At 37.2% G+C, this 25,171-nt stretch overlaps 1 protein-coding gene and 1 pseudogene across 6 annotated transcripts in view; both read right to left on the bottom strand.

Moving 5' to 3' along the window:
* Window positions 1–25,171, bottom strand: part of HORMAD2 (HORMA domain containing 2) — a 90,725-nt gene that overhangs the window by 38,579 nt on the left and 26,975 nt on the right. For 4 of the 6 annotated variants that reach the window (XR_005787034.1, XM_040463979.1, XM_040463981.1 and 1 more), the window contains 3 exons: window positions 22,491–22,558; window positions 18,772–18,923; window positions 18,129–18,382 (listed from right to left, as the gene is read on the bottom strand). Coding sequence is in view for 5 of the 6 variants with exons in the window: in XM_040463979.1 (XP_040319913.1) it covers window positions 18,129–18,382; window positions 18,772–18,923; window positions 22,491–22,558 (474 nt within the window). In the remaining variant the exon portion in view is untranslated. The remainder of the gene's footprint in view (window positions 1–18,128; window positions 18,383–18,771; window positions 18,924–22,490; window positions 22,559–25,171) is intronic. The other 2 variants (XM_040463982.1, XM_040463980.1) reach the window with 2 other exon arrangements.
* On the bottom strand, window positions 7,700–8,472 carry LOC121022646 (60S ribosomal protein L17-like; annotated as a pseudogene).

Below are 25,171 nucleotides of genomic sequence, written 5' to 3' on the forward strand. Positions count from 1 at the left end.
GAAAGGAAAGGAAAGGAAAGGAAAGGAAAGGAAAGGAAAGGAAAGGAGGAAAGAAAGAAGGAAGGAAAGAAGGAAGGAAGGAAGGAAGGAACCTACAAAGGAAAGCTCAGCCCCAGATAGTCTCACCACATAATTCTACCAAACATTTAAAGAATACCAGCTCTTCACAAACTTTAAAAAGCAGGAGTGAACACTTCCCAACTCATTTTATGAGGCCAGTGTTACCCTGATACCAAAACAGAGAAAGACATCATGAGAAAAGAAAATTACAGGGGCGACTGATGGCTCAGTCAGTTGAGCGTCCGACTTCGGCTCCAGTCATGATCTCATGGTTCACGAATTTAAGCCCCCACAGTGGGCTCTGTGCTGACAGCTCAGAGCCTGGAGCCTGCTTCAGATTCTGTGTCACCCTCTCTCTCTGCCCCTCCCCCACTCACACTCTGTCTCTGTCTCTCTCTTAAAAATAAATAAACATTAATTTTTTTCTAAAAAAGAAGAAAACTAGGGGCACCTGGGTGGCTCAGTCGGTTAAGCATCTGACTTATGCTCAGGTCATGATCTCACAGTTTGTGAGTTCGAGCCCTGCATTGGGATCTGTGCTGACAGCTCAGAGCCTAGAACCTGCTTTGGATTCTGTGTCTCCCTCTCTCTCTACCCCTCCTCTGCTCATGCTCTGTCTCTATCTGTCTCAAAAATAAATAAACATTAAAAAAATATTTTTAAAAAGAAGAAAACTACAGATTAATATCTCTTATACATATGAACATAAAAATCATCAACAAAATATTAGCAAACCAAACCTAAGAACATAAAATATATATTTACCCATGATCAAGTGGAATTTATCTCAGAAATGCAAGCTTAGTTTAATGTCTGAAAATCAACTAATGTAATACATCATATCAAAAGAATAAAAAACAAAAATCACACGATCATCTCAATAGATGCAGAAAAAGCATTTAACAAAATCTAACACCTTTTCATGATTAAAACAAACAAACAAAAAAACCCTATGGGGCACCTGGCTGGCTCAGTGGGAAGAGCATGTGACTCTTGATCTTGGGGTTGTTGAGTTTAAGCCCCACTTTGGGTGTAGAGATTACTTAAATAAATAAAACTTTAAAAACAACAACAACAACACTCAAGAAATTAGGAATAGAAGGGAACTCATTCAATATAGAGCCATCTACAAAAAAAATCATAGTCCATAACATACCTAATGGTGAAAGATTGGATGCTTTACCCTTAAGATCAGGAACAAACCAAAGATGTCCACACTCACCACTTGTATTCAACACTGTAATGGAAATTCTAGCCAGAGCAATTAGATAACGAAAAGATAGAAAAGGCATCCAAGTTAGAAAGAATGAAGTAAAGTGTTATCTATTTGTATGACTTGATCTTATACAGAGAAACTCTTAAGGAATCCACTACTATTAAATCTAACAAGTTCAGCAACTATATTAGGACTTCTCCAGAAAAATGTAGAATAGGATGTGTATACATATATAGAGAGATTTATTATAAGAAGTTGGCTCATACGACTATGGAGTCTGTCTGGCAAGTCTAAAATCTGCCCTATGGGCTGGCAGTCTTGAGACCCAGCAAAGCCAATGAAGCAATTTTAGTCAAAAGGCCAGCAACTTGCAGACCCAGGAGAGCCTATAGTACAAATGAAGTCTGAAGGCAGTCTGTCGGAGAATTCTCTCTTGCTTGGGGAGGATATTTTTGTTCTATTCAGGCCTTCAACTGATTGGATGAGGCCAACTCACATTATGAAGGTCAGTCTGCTTACTCAAAGTTCCCTGATTTAAATGCTAATTTCGTCATAAAACACCCTCCAAATACCCTTGACACATAAAATTAACCATCATAGCAATGTTGCAGGATACAAATACAAAATTCAACTGCATTTCTATATACTTGCAATGAACAATACAAAAAATGAAGAAAAACCAATTATACACACAATAGCATAAAAAGAATAAAATACTTAGGAATAAATTTAACAAAACAAATATAAAACTTATCCTCTGAAAACTACAAACATTCCTGAAAGAAATTAAAGAAAATCTAAATAAATGGAAAATATTCCATGTTCATGGAGCAAAAGGTTTAGTTAGTATTGTTGTCAATAATCCCCAAATTGATCTAGAGATCAATGAATTCTCTATGTGAATCCCAACTGACTTCTTTGTGGAAATTGACAAATTTCTGATTTGAAAATTTAAATGATTCTAAAATTCATATGAAATTGCAAAGGACTCAGATTAGCCAAAACAATCTTGAAAAAAGAATGAATTAGGAGAACTAATACCTGATTGAAAACTTACTACAAAATAATGGTTATTAAGACAGTGTGGTAATGGCACAAAGACAGCTGTACAGACTAATGGAATATAGTTGAGAATCCAAAAATAAAGCCATGTATCTATGGTCAAACTGATTTTTGACAAGAGCAATTAGGGCCATTTCAGAAGGAAAGAGTAGTCTTTTTGAATAATGGTGTTGGGACAACCAGATATCCACATACAAAAGAAGGTTAGATCCTTACTTCATACCATATATAAAAAATTAAGTTGAAATGAATCAAAGATCTAAATGTAAAAACTAAAACCATAAACTCTAAGAAGTAAATATACAGATGTAAATCGTCATGACTTAGGATTTGTTAAAGAATTCTTAGATCTCTCTGTCTCTCTCTCTCTCTCTCTCTGTCTGTCTCTGTCTCTGTCTCTCTCTGTCTCTCTCTCTCTCTCTCTCTCTCTCACACACACACACACACACACACACGAAGCATGAGCATAAGCAACAAAATAAAAATGGATAATTTGGACTAGATCAAAATTAAAACCTATTTGTGTTTCAAAGGACATCATCAAGAAAATGAAAAGACAACCCATAGAATGGGAGAAAATATTTGCAGGTCACATATCTGATAAGAAATTAGACCCAGAAAAAAATAAATAATTCTTACACCTCAACAATAAAAAGACAAGCAATCTAACTTTAAAGTGAGCAAAAATCTGAATAAACATTTCTCCATGGAAGATATATAAATGAGCAATAAGCACATGAAAATATGCTTGACATCTGTCACTAAAAACTGCAAATCAAGGGCACCTGGCTGGTTCAGCTGGTTGAGCATCTGACTCTTGATTTTGGTTCAGGTCATGATCTCACAGTTCATGAGTTCGAGCCCCACATCAGGTTCTACACTGGCTCCCTCTCTCTCTGTGCCTCCCTCACTGGCTTTTTCTCTCTCTCAAAATAAACAAATAAACTTTAAAAAATGCAAATCAAAACCACAATAATATACCACTTACTTCACACCCGTTAGAATGGCTAGAATCAAAAAGTAAGATGATAAGGGTTGGTGAAAAAAGGGAAAACTGGAACTCTTATACACTGCTGGTGGGATTGTAAAATGATGCAGACACTTTACGAGGCAGTTTTGGAGTTCAAATAATTAAACACAGAGTTACCATATGACCCAGGAGTGGCACTCTTAGGTACATACCCAAGAGAATTGAAAATAGGTGTTCAAAAAGAACTTGTACATTAATGTCTATAGTGGCATAATTCATAACAGTCAAAAGGTATAAACAACCCAATGTCCATCAATAATGAATGGATAAACAATATGTGGTATATCCCTACAATGGAATAGTATTCAGCCACAAAAAAGGAATGAAGTACAGTAAAACCTTGGGTTGCAAGTAACTTGTTCTGTGAGTGTTCCGCAAGACAAGCAAACATTAATGATACATTTTAACTTGAAAAATGAGTGATGTCTTGCAATATGAGCAGTACATGATGCCGACATCATATGATCACAATTGAATCAACGGTCCTTCTCTCTCTTGCTACGGGATTGTGGATGATCATCAATGCAGTGTCACATTTCCACAAAATCTTCAAAAGGAGGCAAAAGTAAATATCATTGGATAGGTTCCTTAATAAAGTTGAACTAAAAGAAAAAGATTCCATTGAGCCAATAGACAGCAGTGATTCCATTAGTGATAGTAAAAGTCGCCTTACACAATAACTCTCCTCTCTTCTTGTCTCCCTCACACTAACCACAAAGGTTTTCAAAGGTAAGTGCAGGTTAATTTGTTTTTATTTATATTTTGTATTTTATTTATTATTTTGTATTATAGTATAGTATTGTAATCATTTTTACATGAATATTTTTGGGTTGTGAAATGAATCATCTGAGTTTCCATTATTTCTTATGGGTAAATTTGCTTTGATATACAACTGCTTTGGATTCTAAGCATGTTTCTGGAACAAATTATGCTCACAAACCAAGGTTTTATTGTACTTATACATGCTACAACATAGATGAAACTGGAAGACATAATGCTAAGTGAAAGAAGCCAGTCACAAAATACTACACATTGTACAACTCCATTTATATGAAATATCCAGAATAGGCAAATCTATAAAGTCAGAAACTATATTACTGGTTGCTCAAGACTTGAGGGAAAGGAGAAATGGGGAAATATGGAGGTGATAACTAAAGGGTTTGGGGTTTCTTTTTAAGGTGATGAAAATGTTCTAAGATTGTGGCAATGGTTGCACAATTTTGTGTAAATACTAAAGACCATTCAATCATACACTTTAAATGGGCAAATGGCATAGTATATGAATTATATGTCAATAAAGTTGTTAAAGAAAGAAAAATGTTGTAGGGGTCCCTGGTTGTCTCAGTCAGTTAAGCATCTGACTTCTGATTTTGGCTCAGGTCATAATCTCATGGTTGTGAGATTGAGTCCTGAGTTGCATGCACTCTGTCAGTGCAAAGACTGCTTGGGATTCTCTCTCTCCCTCTTTCTTTGCCCCTTCCCCACTTATAAGCATTCTCTCTCTCTCTCTCTTAAAATAAATAAATATTTTTTAAAAAGAGAAAAATGTGTAAACAGAATCATACAATATGCAGTCTTGATTCTGGCTTCTTCCACTCAGCATAATGCATTTGCAATTGATCCACGTTGGTGCATGTATTCGCAGCTTGTTTCCTTTTAAGTTTATCCATTACCCCATTAAGAAACATTTGAACTGTCCAGTTTTCGAAGATTACAAATAAAGCCACTGTAAACATCTGTATACATGTTTTTGTGCAAACATAGGTTACCACTGCACTTGGTATAATAGCTGTTTTAAAGTCTTTATCTACTAAATTTATCATTGCTGACATTTCTGGGTCTGCTTCTACTGACTGATTTTTTTAAATGTTTATTTATTTTGAGAGAGAGAGAGAGAGAGTGCATGACAAGTGGGGGTGGGTTGGAGAGAGAGAAAGGGTGCATGGGGGACTGGCAGCGACAGAGAGTGAGGGAGAATCCCAAGCAGGCTTCATGCTGTCACCGCAAAGCCCAATGTGGGGCTCAATCTCACGATTTGTGAGATCATGACCTGAGCCGAAATCAAGAGTCGGACGCTTAACCAACTGAGCCACCAAGGTGCCCCATCTACTGATTGATATTCACTGGTTATGGGTCCATTTGCCGGGGGCACCTGGCTGACTCAGTCAGTAGAGCATGTGACTCCTGATCTTGGCATTGTGAGTTCGAGCCCCACGTTGGGCATAGATACTACTTAAAAAAATTTCATTCTGCTTTATATGTCAATAAAGTTTTACTGGATTCTGGACAATAAGAATTGTACATAGTTGAGTGTTTGGACTTGGTTGTTTTCCCCTAAAAAGTGTTGAATTTTATTTTGGCAGGCAAATAAGCCAGATCCTTTCAAGGCTTGTTTTTAAGCTGTTAATAAGATTGAATTTGGAGGACTTCACTAAAGGGTTGGTTTAGTTCTACTGCTAAGGTGTAACCTATCTGGAGTCCCTACTGAATATTCTGGGTTTTCAACAAGGTCTGTCCATGTAACCGGTAATTTTGTGAATATTTCCCAGCGCGGTGACAACTCTAGGAATTGTCTAGCTTACGAATGGGGAGAAAACTCCCCAACAGATTTCTTTGTCCAAACTTATAGAATTTCTAACCACACTTGAGATGCTGAATATTCAACCAAAGACTCAGGGGATCCCTATGCCAACTTCTGGAGCTCTTTCTCTGTATAGGTCCCTTCCTTCGGATATTCTGTCCCCAACTACTTCAGCTTTCTCAAACTCTAATCTCTGTTTCTTCAACTCAGCAAGATGGTCATGTTATGCTTGTTTTCCCCCTCTCTGTGGTGGTGGTCCCCAGAGTACCTCCTGACAGGCCAATTTTAAGGCTCATCCTGCTTTTCTTCTCTCAGGGATCACAGTTCTGTATTTTCTGTTGTTTAAAATCTGAAAATAGTTGCTTCACGTATTTTTCCTAGTTCCCTAGCTGTTCACAGCAAGACAGCAAGTCTGTTAACATTTCTTCATGACTAAAAGTGGAATTTGATCATTCTATTGGATTTTTGTTGTCCTGTGGGATTTTTCACATTCTCTCCCATATGAATGAATATAAGATTTAATGGATTGAGTATGAGCTTTGAAGCCAGAGACACCTAGATTCAAATACTGGTTCTGATGGTTTGTAATCTGGCAAACTTAGACATGCTACTTAATGTCTATGAACTTTCATTTCTTCAGCCGTAAAATGTTATGCAAAGTTGTTGTTGGAATTAATTGAAACCATGTATATATAGCTCTTTGTGGGCACTTACTGAATGGTGATACTATTTATATAATAGCTATTTGGGAGCACCTGGGTTGCTCAGTGGTTGAGCATCTGACTCTCAATTTTGGCTCAGGTCATGATCCTAGGGGCATGGGATTGAGCCCCAAGTTAGGCTCCACACTGAGCATGAAGCCTGCTTAAGATTTCTTTTCTCACTCTCTCTGCCTCTCTCTCAGGGTGCCTAGGTGGCTCAGTCAGTTAAGTGTCCGACTTCAGCTCAGGTCATGAGCTCACAGTTTGTGGGTTTGGGGCCCAAGTTGGGCTCTGGGCTGACAGCTCTGAGCCTGCTTCAGATTCTCTGTCTCTCTCTGCCTCTCCCTTAAAAATAAATATTTTTTTAAAAAAGATTCTCTCTCTCCCTCTGCTCCTCTCCCTTGCTTGCTCTCTCTCTAAAAATGTATTTTAAAAAACATAGCTATTTTTTTGTTTTATTTTCCTAAACAGTTTTGAATCAGGAATTTGGTTTATCTTTGTGCACACTACCTTTGTATGATGATTCACACATGATAGGCTTCATATAAATCTGCTGACTGAATAAATGTTGATAGCTTACAACTAGAATACTTTAGAATATTACTTTCAACTTTCTTCACAGTGAGCTTCATGTAGACTTGTTTAAATATCAAAAATGTGTCATTAGGTATAAAGTTTCTTCTTGTTCTAACTTTGGTTATCAAGGGAGGATCCCTCCATCATGCAGGAAGAAGCTAATTTGAGGTCGTGGCTCCATAAAGTATATACATATAACTTCTGTTTCTAGTTCTTCTTTACCACTATCTGAAGCACCAGTCTTCTGAAGTCTTCGATCTCAGTTTTGAGATCCTAATGTAAATGCTAAAAGAATTATTCTCCCTATGATGCCTGGATTTGTTATAAACCATAATCTTTTCTGTTTACCAATAGACAATTTGGCTTCAAATGGAAAACTAGAAGCACATATAAAAAGTATTAGAAAAATTGGCCAACTGAATATAGTTCTAGATAATTAAGTAACATTATTTTTTTCCAATGTACAATTAACTAATCTCAACAAAGTCTTCACTTTGAAAAAAACCCTAATTTTTTTTTTTACTTTTATTTGCATTTATGTTATGCAGTTGACTCTTGGACCATAAATTTTTGTTTCTTGAGTTTCTTCTGGGATATCTTTTTCTTCTATGCAACCTCTTCTTCAGGTTTAGGAAAAATCTGCTCTTTTTCAGTAAGGATCATCTCAGTGTGGCAGGGAAAGCTCATGTATGGGTTAACTTGACTATGAGCCCTGTAAGTTCTATGCCATATCTTGGGGGCTTTGTTCACCTGGATATACTCAATGACCAGAGAATCTACATCTAAACCTTTAAGTTCAGCATTACTGTCTACAGTAAAAATTCACCACTCTTTTTGGGCCACTGACTCTGTGTCCAATCCCACTGTTTGGCCTGGGTACACCTACCAACTCCACCATTATAGTGACTGAATGGCACACATTGCTTCTGCAAAGTGATATCTTTCAGCTACTTGGTGATTTTCAGATATGCATATCCTTGATGGCCTGGGCAGTTTCACATGTGTTCTTAAAGTGAACATGAAGATTTGAGCCTCCTGATTTGCATGATTTTAAGAGTTTTCTGGGTCAGGTGAATAGCAAACCATTTTCACAGATCACCTCAGGCCACTTACAAGAAGAGAAAAAAAATCGTAATTTAAATAGAACCTAATATTCGTTTTAGTTTAATGATTTTAGTATGATAATATGTATTATTTCAGGCTATTAGAAGTATCTTTTTTTTTAGGTTTATTTATGTATTTTGAGAGAGAGAAAGCAGGAAAGGGGCAGAGGAGAGAGAGAATCCCAGGCAGGCTCCGCACTGTCAGCACAGAGCCTGACACTGGGCTAGAACTCATGAACTGCCAAGATCATGATCTAAGCCGAAATCAAGAGTTGGATGCTTAACCAACTGAGCCACCCAGGCGCCCTGCAAGAATCTTTTTTTTAGTGTTTATTTATTTTTGAGACAGAGAAAATATGAGCGGGGGAGGGGCAGAGAGGGGGACACAGGATCCAAAGCAAGCTCGGCACTAACAGCAGCAAGCCCAATGCAGGGCTTGAACTCATGAACTATGAGATCATGAGCTGAGCCGAAGTTGGATGCTCAACAAATTGAGCCACCCAGGTGCCCTCACAAGTATCTTTTTTTAAACAGAACATTTCTAAGTCTTACTCCCTTTCTTAAAATAAAGTTTACTTATTTACTTTGAGGGGAGAGGGGCAGACAGAGAGAGAGAGAGAGAGAGAGAGAGAGAGAGAGAATCCCAAGCAGGCTCCAGCATGGAGCCCAACATGGGACTTGATGCCACAAATGGTGAGATCATGACTTGAGCCAAAATCAAGAATTGGACTCTTTTTTTTTTTTAATGTTTATTTATTTTTATTTTATTTTTGGGACAGAGAGAGACAGAGCATGAACGGGGGAGGGGCAGAGAGAGAGGGAGACACAGAATCGGAAACAGGCTCTAGGCTCTGAGCCATCAGCCCAGAGCCCGACACGGGGCTCGAACTCACGGACCGCGAGATCGTGACCTGGCTGAAGTCGGACGCTTAACCGACTGCGCCACCCAGGCGCCCCAAGAATTGGACTCTTAACTGACAGAGCCATCCAGGAGCCCCACTCCCCCACCACTGCCTTTTTTTTTTAAACAAAACTTATTTATTTTACTACTAGGATTTAATAATAGTACATTCAAATTGCTCCTACCTAAGGTAACTCACTATACTCAACTTTTCTTCTGCTATAATAAATATCAATATACTTATTTCTTTATATAAGTGAAACATAACAGATAATTAGTGTGGCTCTTCCCATTAGAAATAATTCTCTGATAGGTTATAGAATGATTCATATAAAAAAAAGAAATGACTCATAGGGCTGTGGGAAATTCAACCAACTTTCATTCCTCCTTGCATGGTTAATAGAGGATAACATTTACATTCTATAACGTAAAACAAAAATTAATTGAAAAAATGTTCCTGTTTGACAAAAAGAAACTTTGTGGAAAGGACTATAGCTCCATGATAGAGAATGATGTGTGGTTTTTAAGTCTGAATATTTTCTGTAGATAATGTGCCTCCTCCACCGTTTTCAATAATCAACTCCATTTCCAAGAATCTAAGATATCCTTGCCAACACTACATTGTATCAAATAAAGCATATATGTTCATGAGATGTGATGCTATGAAAACCACCAGACTATACCTCAAAAATGCAAAACTTCAGTTTAGAGTTTAGTAGGAAAAAATATATTCTGAATGAAAAGGCTCTCATTTCAATTCACTAGCTGGAATACAAAGAAATTCTAAGGAATTCAGAAAATATCTTTCTAGTCCACACTTAAATGGTACCATTTACTTTGATGCTAATGTAATTTACATTCTAATTTCTCAAAAACAAATCATTTTCACTAATCAAATGTGTTAGTATAAAAGGGTAAAAAATGGGCTTCATGAAGGAATAAAATGCATCCAAAAATGTTCATTGTAACTAAATAAAATGATAAACTATTGAATTGGTTTTTAAGAAATACTTGTGGCTGTTATATTCTTAAAAATTCTGTCTTTAGCTCCAATTAAAAAAACATCATTTGTATGAATTATTTATCCATCAGTTAAATTAATGTGTCACAGATGAGAAAAATATACCATGCTGGATCAAGATTACTAGGTACAAAGGAAAGGCCTAGAGAAAGATGTGTACAGAATATCTAACAATTCTTTCTAACATGGAGATACAAAGACTCATAAGGAGCTTGGAAAATTAGAAAATTATAGCATATGGGCCCCTATCTAAAAAATTGATACAAATATGAATTCTAAAACAGCTATAATGGTTTAATAAACTAGGACCATCAGTCTTTAAAGTAGATGTGGGCAACATTAGCCCTCCATTTTTAAAAACATTTATTTATTTTTGAGAGAGAGAGAGCACAAGCAGGGGAGGGGCAGAGAGAGCAGAGGGAGACAGAGAATATGAAGCAGTTTCCAGGCTCCGAGCTGTCAGTACAGAGCCCAACGTGGGGCTCGAACTCACAAACCATGGGATCATGACCTGAGCCAAAGTTGGAGGCTTAACAGACTAAGCCACCCAGGCGCCCCAGCCCTCCATTTTTTTTATAGCTGTCTGTACATGTCAGTAATTACTAGAATCCTTTAAGGAGCCTAATTATTAGAAAGTATTTTAGTACTCTATTAGAAAGAAGTACTTTTCCCTCATCATTTAAACAGCATAAAATTTAAATAAGATTCCATATCCAATTCCAGAACATGTGTTGTCACAAGATAGCGAGTTCTTTAAAGAAGCCTGTCCAGGGTTTTCTGTCTAGTATATAGATCTATTGTTATCTGTCCAATTAACTACAACAGAGAAAACAGGCCCAACTTCCCAGTATACTAGGAGGTGCCATTGTGTTTGTGTGCCCTTACTAGCTAGATATTAAGCCCAAACCATCGCTATTAGGAAAGAAGACCTATCCTGAGGGTGTTGCAGAGGTAGATAAAATGATAAGGACACATTTAGGATGGGGTTTTCCAGACAGTTCTATGTAACCCTGTTTTGTTCTAGGATTCCTTCTGGGCTCTGTGTTCTATTTTCCAAATGGAGTTAGGTTTTAAGAATTCTTATAACTTGAGGCACCTGGGTGGCTTGGTCAGTTAAGCGTCCAACTTCAGCTCAGGTCATGATCTCCTGGCTCTGTGGGTTTGAGCCTCACATTGGGCTCTCTGCTGTCAGCATGGAGGCCACTTTGGATCCTGTCTTCCTCTCTCTGCCCTTTCCCTGCTTGTGTGTGTGCATGCTATCTCAAAAATAAACATTTAAAAATTAAAAAAAAAAAAAGAGTTCTTATAACTTAAAAATTTTTTAAATTTCAAACCTGTGTGCTTTTATCATTTCTGAATTTACTGCCAAATTACAATCTCATTTTTACATTGTTCCTTGGATCTTAAGGATCGATCATACCAGAAAATGAATATTTGTACTATTCAAATATTGAATAATTTCAACTACTGATGAAAATTCTTCATATTTCTTTTTCTGTGACTGAGATAAGGAATAAGATGAAAAAGAAAATTGTGTGAAAGAAATTTTTTTCCATCTTATAGTAGTCTCACAACAAGATCATATGTTAAATTGCTTCTTTACTGTAGATGACTGGTGAAAAAGCAGTATAAGCTATTTGATCAAAATTTTGTAGATTTTCTATTTTAAAAGAAAATTTTATGATTTAAGAAAGTTCTTAAAAATCTTTGAGTTAGAGGGGTGCCTGGGTGGCTCTGTCAGTTAGTTGAGCATCTGACTTTGGCTCAGGTCATGATCTCACAGTTCGTGGGTTCGAGCCCCTCATCTGGCTCTGAGCTGACAGCTCGGAGCCTGGAGCCTGCTTCAGATTCTGCATCTTCCTCTATCTCTGCCCCTCTCCCATTCATGCTCTGTCTCTCTCTGCCTCTCAAAAATAAAGAAACGTAAAAAAAAAAAAAAAAATCTTTGAGTTAGAGGTTACCAAAAGTAGAGATTATAGCAAAGACATAGAATACAGGGAAAGGTATGGAAAGTTCAGTATTGGAATTACAAGTCATAAAGACAGAAGTTCTCTACTATACTGTACTTTTCAACTTGTTTGGAACATCCTCTGCCTTAAAATCTGCCAATTAAAATATAATTCATCCATAAAATCACCAATTCAATGAAACCTTCCCACACAGTGCCAATTTATCTTTATTTCTGTATCATAACAGCACAGGCTTTGGAGTCAAATTGCCTTGATCTGAATTGTGGCCCTGCTACTTATTCACTGTGTATGCAGTCTTGTGCTAACTTCTCTAAGTCTGTTTCCTCATTGCAGGGTAATAATAGACTCTACTTCATAAAATAACTGGGAAGATTAAAAGTGACAATACATGTAAAGCCCTGAGAACAATGCTCTGTTGTTAGTTAATATTATTTCTATCATTCATATACTCTCCATTATTATTTGCCATTATATTATGTAGGTGTTGTCTCTTCAGCCAGAGTTACCAAATGTAGAAAATATATTTTGTACGCTTTTGTCTTCTTTACAATGCTCAGCAAGGTATTGCTCTTGATAGGAATTCAAAAAACATCCCAGAGAATCTTAGCATGAAAGGGATCTCAGAGGTCAAATAAGTTTAACTTTTCCCCTAAATCATGATTTTTCTCTTGCAACACCCTGGAGACCATCATCTATACTCTATTTTGAACACAGTGTGTGTGTGTGTGTGTGTGTGTGTGTGTGTGTGTGTGTGTGTGTATGAACACAGCTGGCGACAAGAGTTCACCTTTCTCAAGACGGTCAGGTTTATTAAACAATTGTCATTATTAGAAAATCTATCCTGAGGAGGTAGAGAAGCTGGCAAGCTTCTAGAAAATGATTTGGTAATACTCATTAAAGAGCTGTGGAAATTTCAGATTCTGTAAATTTCACTCCTGATACCATATCCTTAAAAAACAAGGAAAATTCTGTCATACATACAAAAGTATTTATTATAACACTATTTATAATAGCAAAATCAAGAACTAACCTAAATGTTTAAAAGTAGGGAAATGGGGGGCGCCTGGGTGGCACAGTCGGTTAAGCGTCCGACTTCAGCCAGGTCACGATCTCACGGTCTGTGAGTTCGAGCCCCGCATCAGGCTCTGGGCTGATGGCTCAGGGCCTGGAGCCTGTTTCCGATTCTGTATCTCCCTCTCTCTCTGCCCCTCCCCCATTCATGCTCTGTCTCTCTCTGTCCCAAAAATAAATAAAAAACGATGAAAAAAAATTTAAAAAAAAAAAGTAGGGAAATGGTAGAGTAAGTACCTATATAAAACAAAAGTTCATTAAAATTAGAAATATGAAGATTAAGGTGGGACATATTTATAAAGTTAAGTATAAAAGTAAAACAAATTGTATATATAAACCATGATTAAAACCATATACAAATATGGGTATCTGTGGAAAAAGACTGGAGGTGATGGAACATACAAAAATGAACATTATTGATAAGATGGTAGCAGTTAGAAGATTTGCATTGCTTTTTAAATTACCTTAATGTCATTATAATAATGCCTTCAAATTTTAAAGAGAAAGTTCTTCCTTCTAATGATTCAAAATCAACCTCCTCTCACCCCTGTGATTTTCATTTCCTGTCTCTCCTTCTGCCCTTTGAAGTTACACAAAATAAATGAACTTGAAATATTTGAAAATGATTATTATAGTTTTACTACCCTCATTCTCTGGTACTCTAGAAGACAGATTAGAGAGGCAATGCCGACATCAGGGAGACTCAGTAAGGAGAGTTAGCTGTCAGTCACAAAGAAAGCAAGGATGACAGCCTGAATCAGCACAATGGCAATAGAGCCAAACTTGAGAAATATTTCAAAGGCAAAATAGATGGAAATGGTAACCAAAGGGAAGTGAGAACACAGAAGTTGAACACATTCCTGGTCAGGCTGTTTGATAAAATGATGGTTACAACACCAAGATAAGGAACCTGAGGAAAGAAAGAGCATATTTGATCAGAAGTTGAAATTCTATTTGGAGATGTTGAATTTGAGGCACTTGTAGGATATATATGTCTATATATTGATGGAAAGATCAATTTGAAGTTAGGGAGACAAAACCAAACCAGACAAAACATGAATGAAACAGAGAACAAATAACGTCATACCAAAATATACAAATATTTGAAGGTGGGAGAGAGAAGGGTATTTATATTTACATTATATTTTATATTTATATTTTTTGGTATAAAGTTATTCATGGGGGGCTTTTATAATTGAAAAATTTCTTCTGTTTCTGTAATTATGTCCCCTTTTTAGAGAAGAACATAGAGAACATCTCTAAACTTCCGAATAGACAAAAATTTTTTTTAAAAAACTGCACACAGTAGTTTTTTTAAAAACTATTTGCCACAGCACACTCTTAAGAGACTAAAAAGGCAACTCATAAAGTCAAAGATACTGACAATATATGTATCTGATAAAGGACTTATACATGGAATATATATGCAGAACTACAAATAAGTAAAAATGAAAGACGATCGATCCAATAGAGCCCAATAAATAAAAATGACAACTTGGAAAGACACTTCACCAAAGAGGATATCCAACGTGGTCAATAAACATATGAAAAGATGCTCACCTTCATTAGTCATCAGGGAACTATAAACTAAAACCACAGTGGCATCCCACTACACACCCATCAGAACGGCTAAAATTAAGACAGAAAATGCCAAGGGTTGGTGAGGATGTGGAGCAACCACAACTCTCATACATTGCTGATGGGAATATAAATTAGCACAATCACCTTGGAAATTGTTTTGTAGTATCTATTAAAACTAAATGCAGGGGCACCTCTGTGGCTCAGTTGGTTAAGCGTCCAACTTCAGCTCAGGTCATGATCTCACCGTTTGTTGAGTTTGAGCCCAGCATCGGGCTCTGCTCTCATCATAGAGCCTGATTTGGATCCTCTGTCTCCCTCTCTCTGCCCCACCCCCACTCATGTGCACACACTTTCTCTCTCTCTCTTAAAAATAAATAAACATTTAAAAATAAAATAAAATAAAAATAAATGCACACATATTCTTGACGCAGCAAATCTGCTCCTAGCCGTTCTATTCTCACCGGAAATATGTACATATTTCATTGAGAAACATGTTCGGAATGTTTAGAGCAGTACTATTCGTAATAGTCAAAACCAGAAAATTATCTAAATGCCCATCAACATTAGATGAATGAATAGTGAGAACATGCAAGAATATGGATAAATATCACAACATAATGTTGAGAGAACAAATGGCTCATACTCTGATTCTACATCTATAAAATTAAAAACAAGAGAAACTAATCTATGCTAATAGAAGTCAGGATAGAGATATTCTTATTGAATGACTACAAAGTAAGACTTCAAAGTATTTTGTTTCTTCACTGGGTTTTGATTTCACACGTTTATTCAGTAGGCTGGGACAAAGGTGAGACAAACAGGTTACCTAAGGAGCAAAATTTAAGAACGTGCTTACTCTCACCATGCTTGCTTCACCCTCATCCCAGTCCTGATGTTCAGTTTGTGAATACTTATTGAGCAATATCATTATGATGTGTTTTTCCATATGTAAGTTACACTTGGATTTAAGAATGTTAAAGGGGGGGCCACCTGTGTGGTTCAGTCAGTTAAGCATCCGACTCTTAATTTCAGCTCAGGTCATAATCTCTCAGGGTTGTGAGATCAAGCCCTCCACACTAGGCGTGGAGCCTGCTTAAGATTCTGTCTTCCCTCTGCCCCTGTCCCGCACTGTCTCTCTCAAAATTTAAAAATAAGGGGTGCCTGGGTGGCTCAGTCGGTTAAGTGTTTGACTTCAGCTCAGGTCACAATCTCATGGTTCATGGGTTTGAGCCCTGCATCAGGCTCTGTGCTGACAGCTTGGAGCCTGGAGCCTGCTTCAGATTTTTGTCTCCCACTCTCTCTGCCCCTCCCCTGCTTGCTCTTTCTCTCTCCCTCTCAAAAAAAAAAAAAAAACAACATTAACATTTTATTTTATTTTTTTATTAAAAAAAATTTTTTTTTAACATTTATTTATTATTGAGAGACAGAGAGAGACAGAGCATGAGCAGGGGAGGGGCCGAGAGACTGGGAGACACAGAATCCGAAGCAGGCTCCAGGCTCTGAGCCGTCAGCACAGAGCCCAACACGGGGCTCAAACCCACAAACCCACAACCCACAAACAAAACTGACGGAACCACCCAGGCACCCCTAAAAAAATTTTTTAAGAGTAAAAATAAAATAAAATAAAATAAAATAAAATAAAAGCAAACAGAATTCTGAGTGACAAACTGTCAGTAAGCTCTTCTCTAGACTTACTTAAATCCTTTCACATAATTGGCTGGCTGAGGAAGGAACTTGAATTGACTGAGTTTACCACAAAATTCTGATCTTTGTATATATAGTTCCTATTAAACATACGGTTGACAAATGTTATCACATGTATTATTTAATCTATCAATTGAATTATTCATTCTCAAGTTGTCTGGTTTCATTTCCATTGGTAAAAGAGAAAGAAATTCTTAATTTTGAAAGATAAAAATCCAGTTGAATCGTGTTCATTCTTTTCCTAACCTTGGTTTTTTGGGGGCACCTGGGTGGCTCAGTCAGGTGATCAACTCTTGATTTTGGCTCAGGTCATGATCTCACAGTTTGTGAGATCAAGCCCCACATCAGGCTCTGCTCTAACAGCACAGAGCTTGCTTGGGATTCTCTCTCTCTCCCTCCCTCTCTCTCTGCTCCTCCCCCGCTCACTTGCTCTCTCTCTCTCTCTCTCTCTCTCTCTCTCTCTCTCTCTGTCTCTCGAAGTAAATAAACATTTAAAAAACCCTTTATTTTTTTTAAAACTAGCCTATGTTAGCTATATCTTCCTTGAACAGATTCAGAAGAAAGTTGCACCAGACTCTAAAGCCATTAGCATGTATGACATTGTGAAAATACTAAAGATGGAAAAAAGAATCTTGTTTGGTTATATTATTTATATTAATTGAAATAAGACCTCTTTCAATATATGAAATACACCAGATTTAAAGAATCAGAAAGAACATTCAAAAGTTATTTACTATAGTTATCCCTTTAAGGAAGACTCAAACTATCTCAGGCAAACAAATTAGCATCCTAATCTGAAAATAGTTCCTGAAAAGATTTTATAGCATCTCTTCCCACTAAGTACTCTAAAAACCCTTTATGTCTAGCTCAGAATCCTTTTAATACAATGCTGACACACATTAAACTTTGTTATCTAGATGACAGGGTGTGGATTTACCTAGGACACAGTGGGGCCCTCGCAAGTACTCAACTCTAGTCTCTACTGGAGAAAGTAGGAAGGTAAAAGGCTGAGTCCTATCTATTTGGTCCAGTGGCTCCAAACAAGCTCCCTGACTTTTCCCAGGGACCTAGCCCAAAGCTTGTCTCTGTCCACATAACCAACAGTTGACTATCATTTTGTTTTCACTCTGACTTGAGATTATCTGTAACTTCTTTTCCACCACTTCTGACCACTCAATTATCCCAGTAATCAAGAACTTATTTATACTTCCAGTGAGTATGAATAAATACCTAGAATATTTTTTAAATCCTAAAAATGTTACCTATAAATGGAAGAAAGAAATTCATGGGTACCTTTTATAAAATTCATATATTAGAAAGTCTTTTTCTTCTCCTCATAATGGACAATTTCATCTAACAAAGTATATTCCCTTCTTGAAGACAGTACATTTTTACAGTAAAGACTCCCTGAGGTCGAGAGCTAGTTTTGTTTTAGGTTTTATACCTGGCATACTCCATTGGACTGTTACTGTGATATAACCTGTGTAGGAACTGGAAAATGTTAGCTATGTTTAACTGAAGCAACAGAGTCTCACTAAAGCTTTGTCTTACATGATTGCTGCATTCTTCTTCTTCCTCATCAAAGTCTAGACCCTGATGGGTAATCTCAGTTGTGCTGTTCTCCTGAAAGAGATTGTTCTCCAAATCAGACACTCTGGTGGCCTCAGTTGTGACTTTTACTTTCATGCTATGAAAGCCAGTGGAGACCAATCCCACTTGCAGGTTTACAGGCTCCCCCTCAAACAGCAGGAAGTGTGAATTTACCCCTTCTTTAAAACCAGGGGGTTGGTAATCATGAGGAGTCACTGCAAAATGAAAAGGGCAGAAAACCAAGAAAACTGTGTTTCAATTTAATCAAGAAGTTAGATTAATCTTTCATGTATAGCAACAGATCTCTCAGATGCTTACAAAATCTCTCTATATAAAATATTACTTCAATGCTTAAGAAGGAATTTGACTAGGGGCGCCTGGGTGACTCAGACCAGTAAGCGTCTGACTTTGGCTCAGGTCATGATCTCATCATTTTTGTAGGCTCAAGCCCTGCATCAGGCTCTGCGTTGACAGCGTGGGAACCTGCGTGGGATTCTCTCTCTCTCTGCCCCTCCCCAGCTCATGCTTTCTATAAATAGATAGATAAATTCATAAATAAATACATAAATAAATAGAAGGAATTTGACTAGTGGTCTCCACCTACCTGCATTATAGTAGTGGAGTTTCATAGTAAGTATAACATCATTAGGAAGGGGTCCAAGGTTCTGCATTAGTATGTACAATTTGCGGATCAGTAGAACACTGGCTTTCTTAACATCTTCACTGTTTGTCCCACTTTCGAAGCTTATACTACTACTATAGCCAAATAGAAAAACAGCATACTTTTCAGTCATATACAATATTGAAAATCTATTTCAAAAAGAACAAAACTCTTTACCATATAATCAAGTAAATATAAAGTAAACATCAGGACACTTGAGAATATCTGTAGAATGTAAATTAGAGCAGTGATTGTACTTTTTGCAATGTATATACAATGGATTTCTTAGGTAGCAAGTTCCTAAGGCATTTTAAATATGACCTGATTTCTTAAAAATTTGAGTTACAAATAACCACATAACAGTGAGAACAGTGGATTTAGAATTAGGAGACTTGACAGAGAAAGACAGATATATGTTTTCACTCATATGTGGAATTTGAGCAGAAGACCATGGGGGAAGGGAAGGGGAAAAAATAGTTAACAAACAGAGAGGGAGGGAGGCAAACCATAAGTGACTCTCAAATACAGAGAACAAACCTCTGGGTGATAGGCATTGAGGAGGGCACTTGTTGGGATGAGCACTGGGTGTTGTATGTAAGCAATGAATCACAAGAATCTACTCCCAAAACCAAGAGCACACTGTACACACTGTATGTTAGCCAATTTGACAATAAATTATATTAAAAAAAAAAAAGAATTAGAAGACTTGATTGGGTCTGTGCTAACTAGCTGAATGACCTGGGTCAAGTCATTTAGACACTCTAGGTCAGTTAGCTCACTTGTGAGATAAGCTTTTACACATCTCTACACATCTCCAAATAGAAAATCAGTCATCAGCTCTGGGCCTTTCTACTGTCTGGTTATCTGTCAGAGACATCCCCTCCCCTACATGGATTGCAACAATGGCGATCTATTCTTCTAGCTTTTCTTCTTGTCCACACTGCAATAAGATTCTCTATATTACTGCTGCAACAACACACCTATAGGAAAATCTGCTCATATCACTCTTGCTTAAAATTCTTCTATTACACCTATCACCTTTCAATCAAATTCAAGAATGGTATGTGTTCAATGCCTTTCATGACCAGCCACACCCTCACCTCCAACCTCATCTGCATTTACTACTCAGTTTCTTTTCACCTACATGCCTTTGCACATGCTGCTCACTTTGCTCATATTGTACTTTTCCCACTTTTCCCACTTGTACTTTTTCTGACTCTCCTAAATTCATCCTTTGATAGCTAGCTCATGTGTCACCTCTTTAAGGAAGTTTTTCTTGATAATTCCCATACATTACTCCTGTTTATAACTGTTTGTATGCTCCCCTTTAGATTATGCATGGCTATATCTTCTTATGCCCACAGTACTGTTTTGTGCCAGCTACAGTAAATACTCAATAAATATTTGTGGGATGAATGAATGAATAAGTTGAACCAAATTACCTTCTAACCCTAAATATTTTTAATTTCTCTCCAAAATTCTCTTTTCAAATAGGTCTCATATTTGAGTAGTTTCTAGGAAGAACTATCACTGCAATATATTTGCACAATGCCTTTCACATAGTAATCATTCAATAGTGAAAAATAATCTTAATTGAGTACTGGAGGAAATGTAAATTCATAAAATAGACATTATTAAGTGAATACATTTGGTCCTCTTTTGATTTTGAATATATTGTCTACTAAGATTTAACCAATTTGAAATAGGTAGCCTGAGTGAAGGGGCATGTAGCATGTAGCTTATGGGATCTTTCAGTATATATCATATTCATAAAATCATATCATGTAAAATCATACTCAAGACTCTCTTGCACTCTTTTAAAAGGGAAGCTATTTTTACCATGGAAGAGGTGATAAGGTAATTTTGTATGATCAATCATTTAAATAAATGTTTACCTTTAGTTTCTAGGAAACTAGTAATATGCATTACCTTCTCTCCTCCTTAGTAGCTGAAAGATTTGGCCATTTGTGTTACTGCTCACCTCTTGGCATATATGCCTTCATAAAAGAGATTAATCTGGTTGCCAGTAGTACATTTGAATTTTAGAGAGTAAAAGGCAACTGTTTAATGTGGGAGAATATGTATGAAAAGTGTATAATCTTTCAAATATATACATATATATATATACACATATATATATATTAGTTTATGATGATTAATATTTTAATTCTCATTCCTAGAACTTACTTCCTCTTCACATCCTAGTGCGGTCTGTGTTTTACAAATAAGGGAATAATTAAGGAAGTGAATCTCAGAGAGAAATTCTCAAACTTGCAGTAAATGATAAGACAGAGCTAATAGCACAAAAAATTGAGAATTAGGCCACGTTTCTCTTCAGAGTCATTCCTTTCATGGGCACTCATTCCCCTGACTTGGAGCCTTCTACCACTCAGGGCTTTTCACTATCATCCATCCTCTCCACTTCTATTCTATCTCATCAGCAAAATTAGATCTTTCTGAATCCAAAAGTTACTGGGATAGGAATAAATGTTGCTTTTCAATAAAATATCTCCATCTATACTGGGGACTCTCTGAAGCAAATACCCACATCTTTGCTCTTTAACCCATTAGTGTATCTAAAATTTGGCACTTTAGGGGCGCCTGGGTGGCTTGGTCGGTTGGGTGGCCAACTTCGGCTCAGGTCACGATCTCGCGGTCCGTGAGTTCGAGCCCCGCGTCGGGCTCTGGGCTGACAGCTCAGAGCCTGGAGCCTGTTTCGGATTCTGTGTCTCCCTCTCCCTCTGCCCCTCCCCTGTTCATGCTCTGTCTCTCTCTGTCTCAAAGATAAATAAACGTTAAAAAAAATTTTTTTTTAATTTGGCACTTTAGACTTGATAGGAAAATACAGTGCTTTCCAGTCTTTTTTCCATACAGGGACACACACAGAAAATTACATTTGTATGACATACTGGGACAAGCAGATGAGAATATTTGTGTCTATAGGCAAATAGTTCAGGGATTTCATCTACTCCAGGCCCAGGCTAGCTATCTTGAGGGCAGAGAAGATCAATATCTTGGCACAGCAATTGAGAAACTTTAGATTAGTGGCTAGATAGACTCTTACAGAGTTCTTCAATTAACAACATGTAGACAGCCTCATTAATATTTCGACTACTGTGCCACCTACCAACCACCATTGCCTCCAAGGACCACCACCATCACTGCCACTACCATCAGGTACCATTTACAGCTTTTTAAAATGTGCCAGGCATGGGCCAAGTTTTGTCTATGCATCGTAATTTAATAGTCACAGCAACCATATGATGTAAATATTATTCATTCCACCGTACAGATGAGAATATTAACATCTAGGGAGGTTGAGTAATCTGTCCAAAGTTAGACCAATAATAGAGTGTCCCAAGCTAGGTCTCTCTGCCTTAGGAATTGGAACTATTAACCACCAAACTTGACTGTCTTTAGACCCCACTAATATCACCTATGAGAAGAGGAAAAGAAGCAAAGGAAGACTCTACTCTTACCAATTTCATCCACAGATTTTAGAAATTTAAATGACTCTTACAGTCTCTTTCTATAATAGAGGGTTTTTGTAGGATCAGTGGGGAAGTTACAAAGGAAATATAAGGCCTATCTATGGCTTCAAGAAGCTTATGTTTACTTCAATCCTATTTCTCATGTTTATTAAACAATTAATTAGATTCTACCTGTCAAAATCCATAGTGGCTCCTTGTTTTGTGTATTTGAATTTGAACTGGTATATTTCAGTCACTTTCTAGAAACATCAAATGAAACAGAGAAAGAAATTACTTAAAAAAAGGAAATCCAGAATCTTACCTGATGATAGGTGGAGAATATTTTTATTGTATACCTACTACAATACCATATACCTGTTTGTTTCACAGCATTACATCATTCAGGAGTAATATTTCCAGATATAAATATAGCTTAATTTTTCTCCTCCATGCTAAAAATGAGTTAGATGGCAAATTCATTTTGTTAAGTTGATTTATTATTTTGAGAGAGAGAGAGAGCAAGGGAAGGACAGAGAGAGAGAGAATCCCAAGCAGGCTCCGCACTGTCAGTGTAAAGCCCAATGCAAGGCTTGAACTCACCAACAGTGAGATCATGACCTGAGCCAAAATCAAGAGCCAGCCACTTAACCGACTGAGCCACTTGGGTGCCCCAAGATGGCAAATTCTATTGTTAGTGTTTCAAAGATGGAGAAACTAAGACACAGATTCAAGTATCTGACCCAGCACAGGTAAATGACAGAGAGACCAGTTGAGAATGTATTCATTCATGTAACAGATATTTATGGAACATCTACTTTGTGTTAGGCACTGGAGTTAAAGTGGTGAACGTGACAAAAAAGGTCCCTGTTTTCCTGGAATACAAAGCCTAGTGAGAGAGACAGTCAATAAGTAAATAAACAAATAAAATAATTTCAGATAGTAATAAATTCTGTGCAGAATATGAAGAAAAAGCTGTTACAGAGAATTGAAGGGAGAGGTGCTAATTTGGTTTAGAAGGGCCAAAGATGGCTTCCCTGAAGGGATGATGATTGAATTGAGCCTCAGTGACAAAAGGAGGTCATGTGCAGATCTGGGGGAGGGGGAGGTATCCTAGGCAGAGGCAATAGCAATGAAAAGTTCTAAAGTAGGGAAGTAAGCCTCTTTCAGGGTCAAAGAGGAAGCCAAGTGGCTGGAGATGAATAAGCAAGTGAGAGAGTGTAGGAGATGAGGATTGTGGAGACTTATTGGCCATGATAAGGGGTTTGGATTTTATTCTAAGTAAACCAGAAGTATACTAAAGTGTTTTAAGCATGGTAGTGATTCGCATTTTTTTAAAGATCACTCTGGTTATTTTAATAGTGCAGAGGGAAGAAGAGAAACCATGAGAGCAATTAAGAGGCTACTACAGTAATTCCAGGAAGACTAGAATGGCAACAGGAAAACTAGAAAAATTCAAAAAGGAACCAGGATCCGGGTGCCCAGGTGGCTCAGTTGATTAAGTAAGTGTCCAACTCTCAGTTTCGGCTTGAGTCATGATCTCATGGTTTCGTGAGTTCAGGCCCTGCATTGGGCTCTGTGCTGACAGTGTGGGGCCTGCTTGGGATTCTCTCTCCCTCACTCTCTCTCTCTGCCCCTCCCCTACTCACACTGTCTCTGTCTCTCTCAAAATAAATAAATAAACTTAAAAATTTTTTCTAAATATTAAAAAAAAAGGAACCAGGATCTATGACTTCAGATCTTGCTCTTTGATTCTGCACTAAAAACTAGATACCACTGCTATTTGTTCCCCTCACTGTTAACAAATCTAGAAATAAAAAGGGGCACATCCTCATGAGAAACATACTCCATGTAAAATAAAATGATTGTCTAGTAGTTGAAGCAAACGTTTGGTCCAGATACATTGTAAAGTTTGTCCACATATCTAGAGAAGGTCCTAAAGACAGGTAAAGGATATAAGTTTAAGTTACAACACAAAAAATGCCCTTCATTCATCTAAGTATTTGTTCCTTGACACTGTGGGAATGAGGATGTTAGATTGATCAGAAAACGTCTCAATGTTTCTGTTACTTTTCTCTACTCTAAGACTTGGTCTTCCAACTCTGCTGTTTTTAAACCTTAGCAAACAACTTAATCACAGGTGATCAGGTCCTGGGGAAATTGGCTCATGCTGCTTAAACTCTAAAACAACTAATTCACGTGGACTTAATTTAAAAGAAAAAATTTTTTTCTAGCAAGACAGTCTACTTGGGAAATCAAAGAAAATTTAGAAGACTGTTTTATGAGTACAGTAGGAGAGGTGTGTGACACTAGAGGTGCCTACAGCGACACGCTTCCCCCAGACAGGCTAGATACGCAACATCCTCTCTTGGCTAATGCTGGGTGTAATTGCCCTGTCAAGCAAACAATGCCTATTCTTCCTGCCTGCCCATGTTTCACAAAGACTCTAGCTTTCTGATACTCTGAGTTCTTCTATTTTTTTAATTATAACAAGAGGAGATCCTTTAGCAGCTGATGATTTTATTAACACTTTATTATTTGGCCCCTGAAGCAATTAATAAAAGAGTTATGTTTGTAATTTTTTACACAGAATGCTAACCTCTTATAACTTCCATCTGACTGATTTATGACAAAAGATATTTTACAGCAGGCATTAGTCTCTTCTTAACATTTCATAAAATATTTTCCTGCTTTTCAGATTAATGTGTTGCCTAATAAAGATGGGCCTTTAAACCACTCAGTGATGGTTTCTGTTAATCATATTGAATCTATTCACAGATACCAAAGCAACAGCAATGTATAACCTTTCTCCTCCCTCCACATTCCGATACACTGGCAAGACCTGTCAGGCCTTTCTCCAAAGCATATCCCAAGTC

The sequence above is a fragment of the Herpailurus yagouaroundi genome, unplaced genomic scaffold (genome assembly GCF_014898765.1).
Source record: "Herpailurus yagouaroundi ecotype Mexico unplaced genomic scaffold, PumYag 428, whole genome shotgun sequence".
Lineage (NCBI taxonomy): Eukaryota > Metazoa > Chordata > Mammalia > Carnivora > Felidae > Herpailurus > Herpailurus yagouaroundi.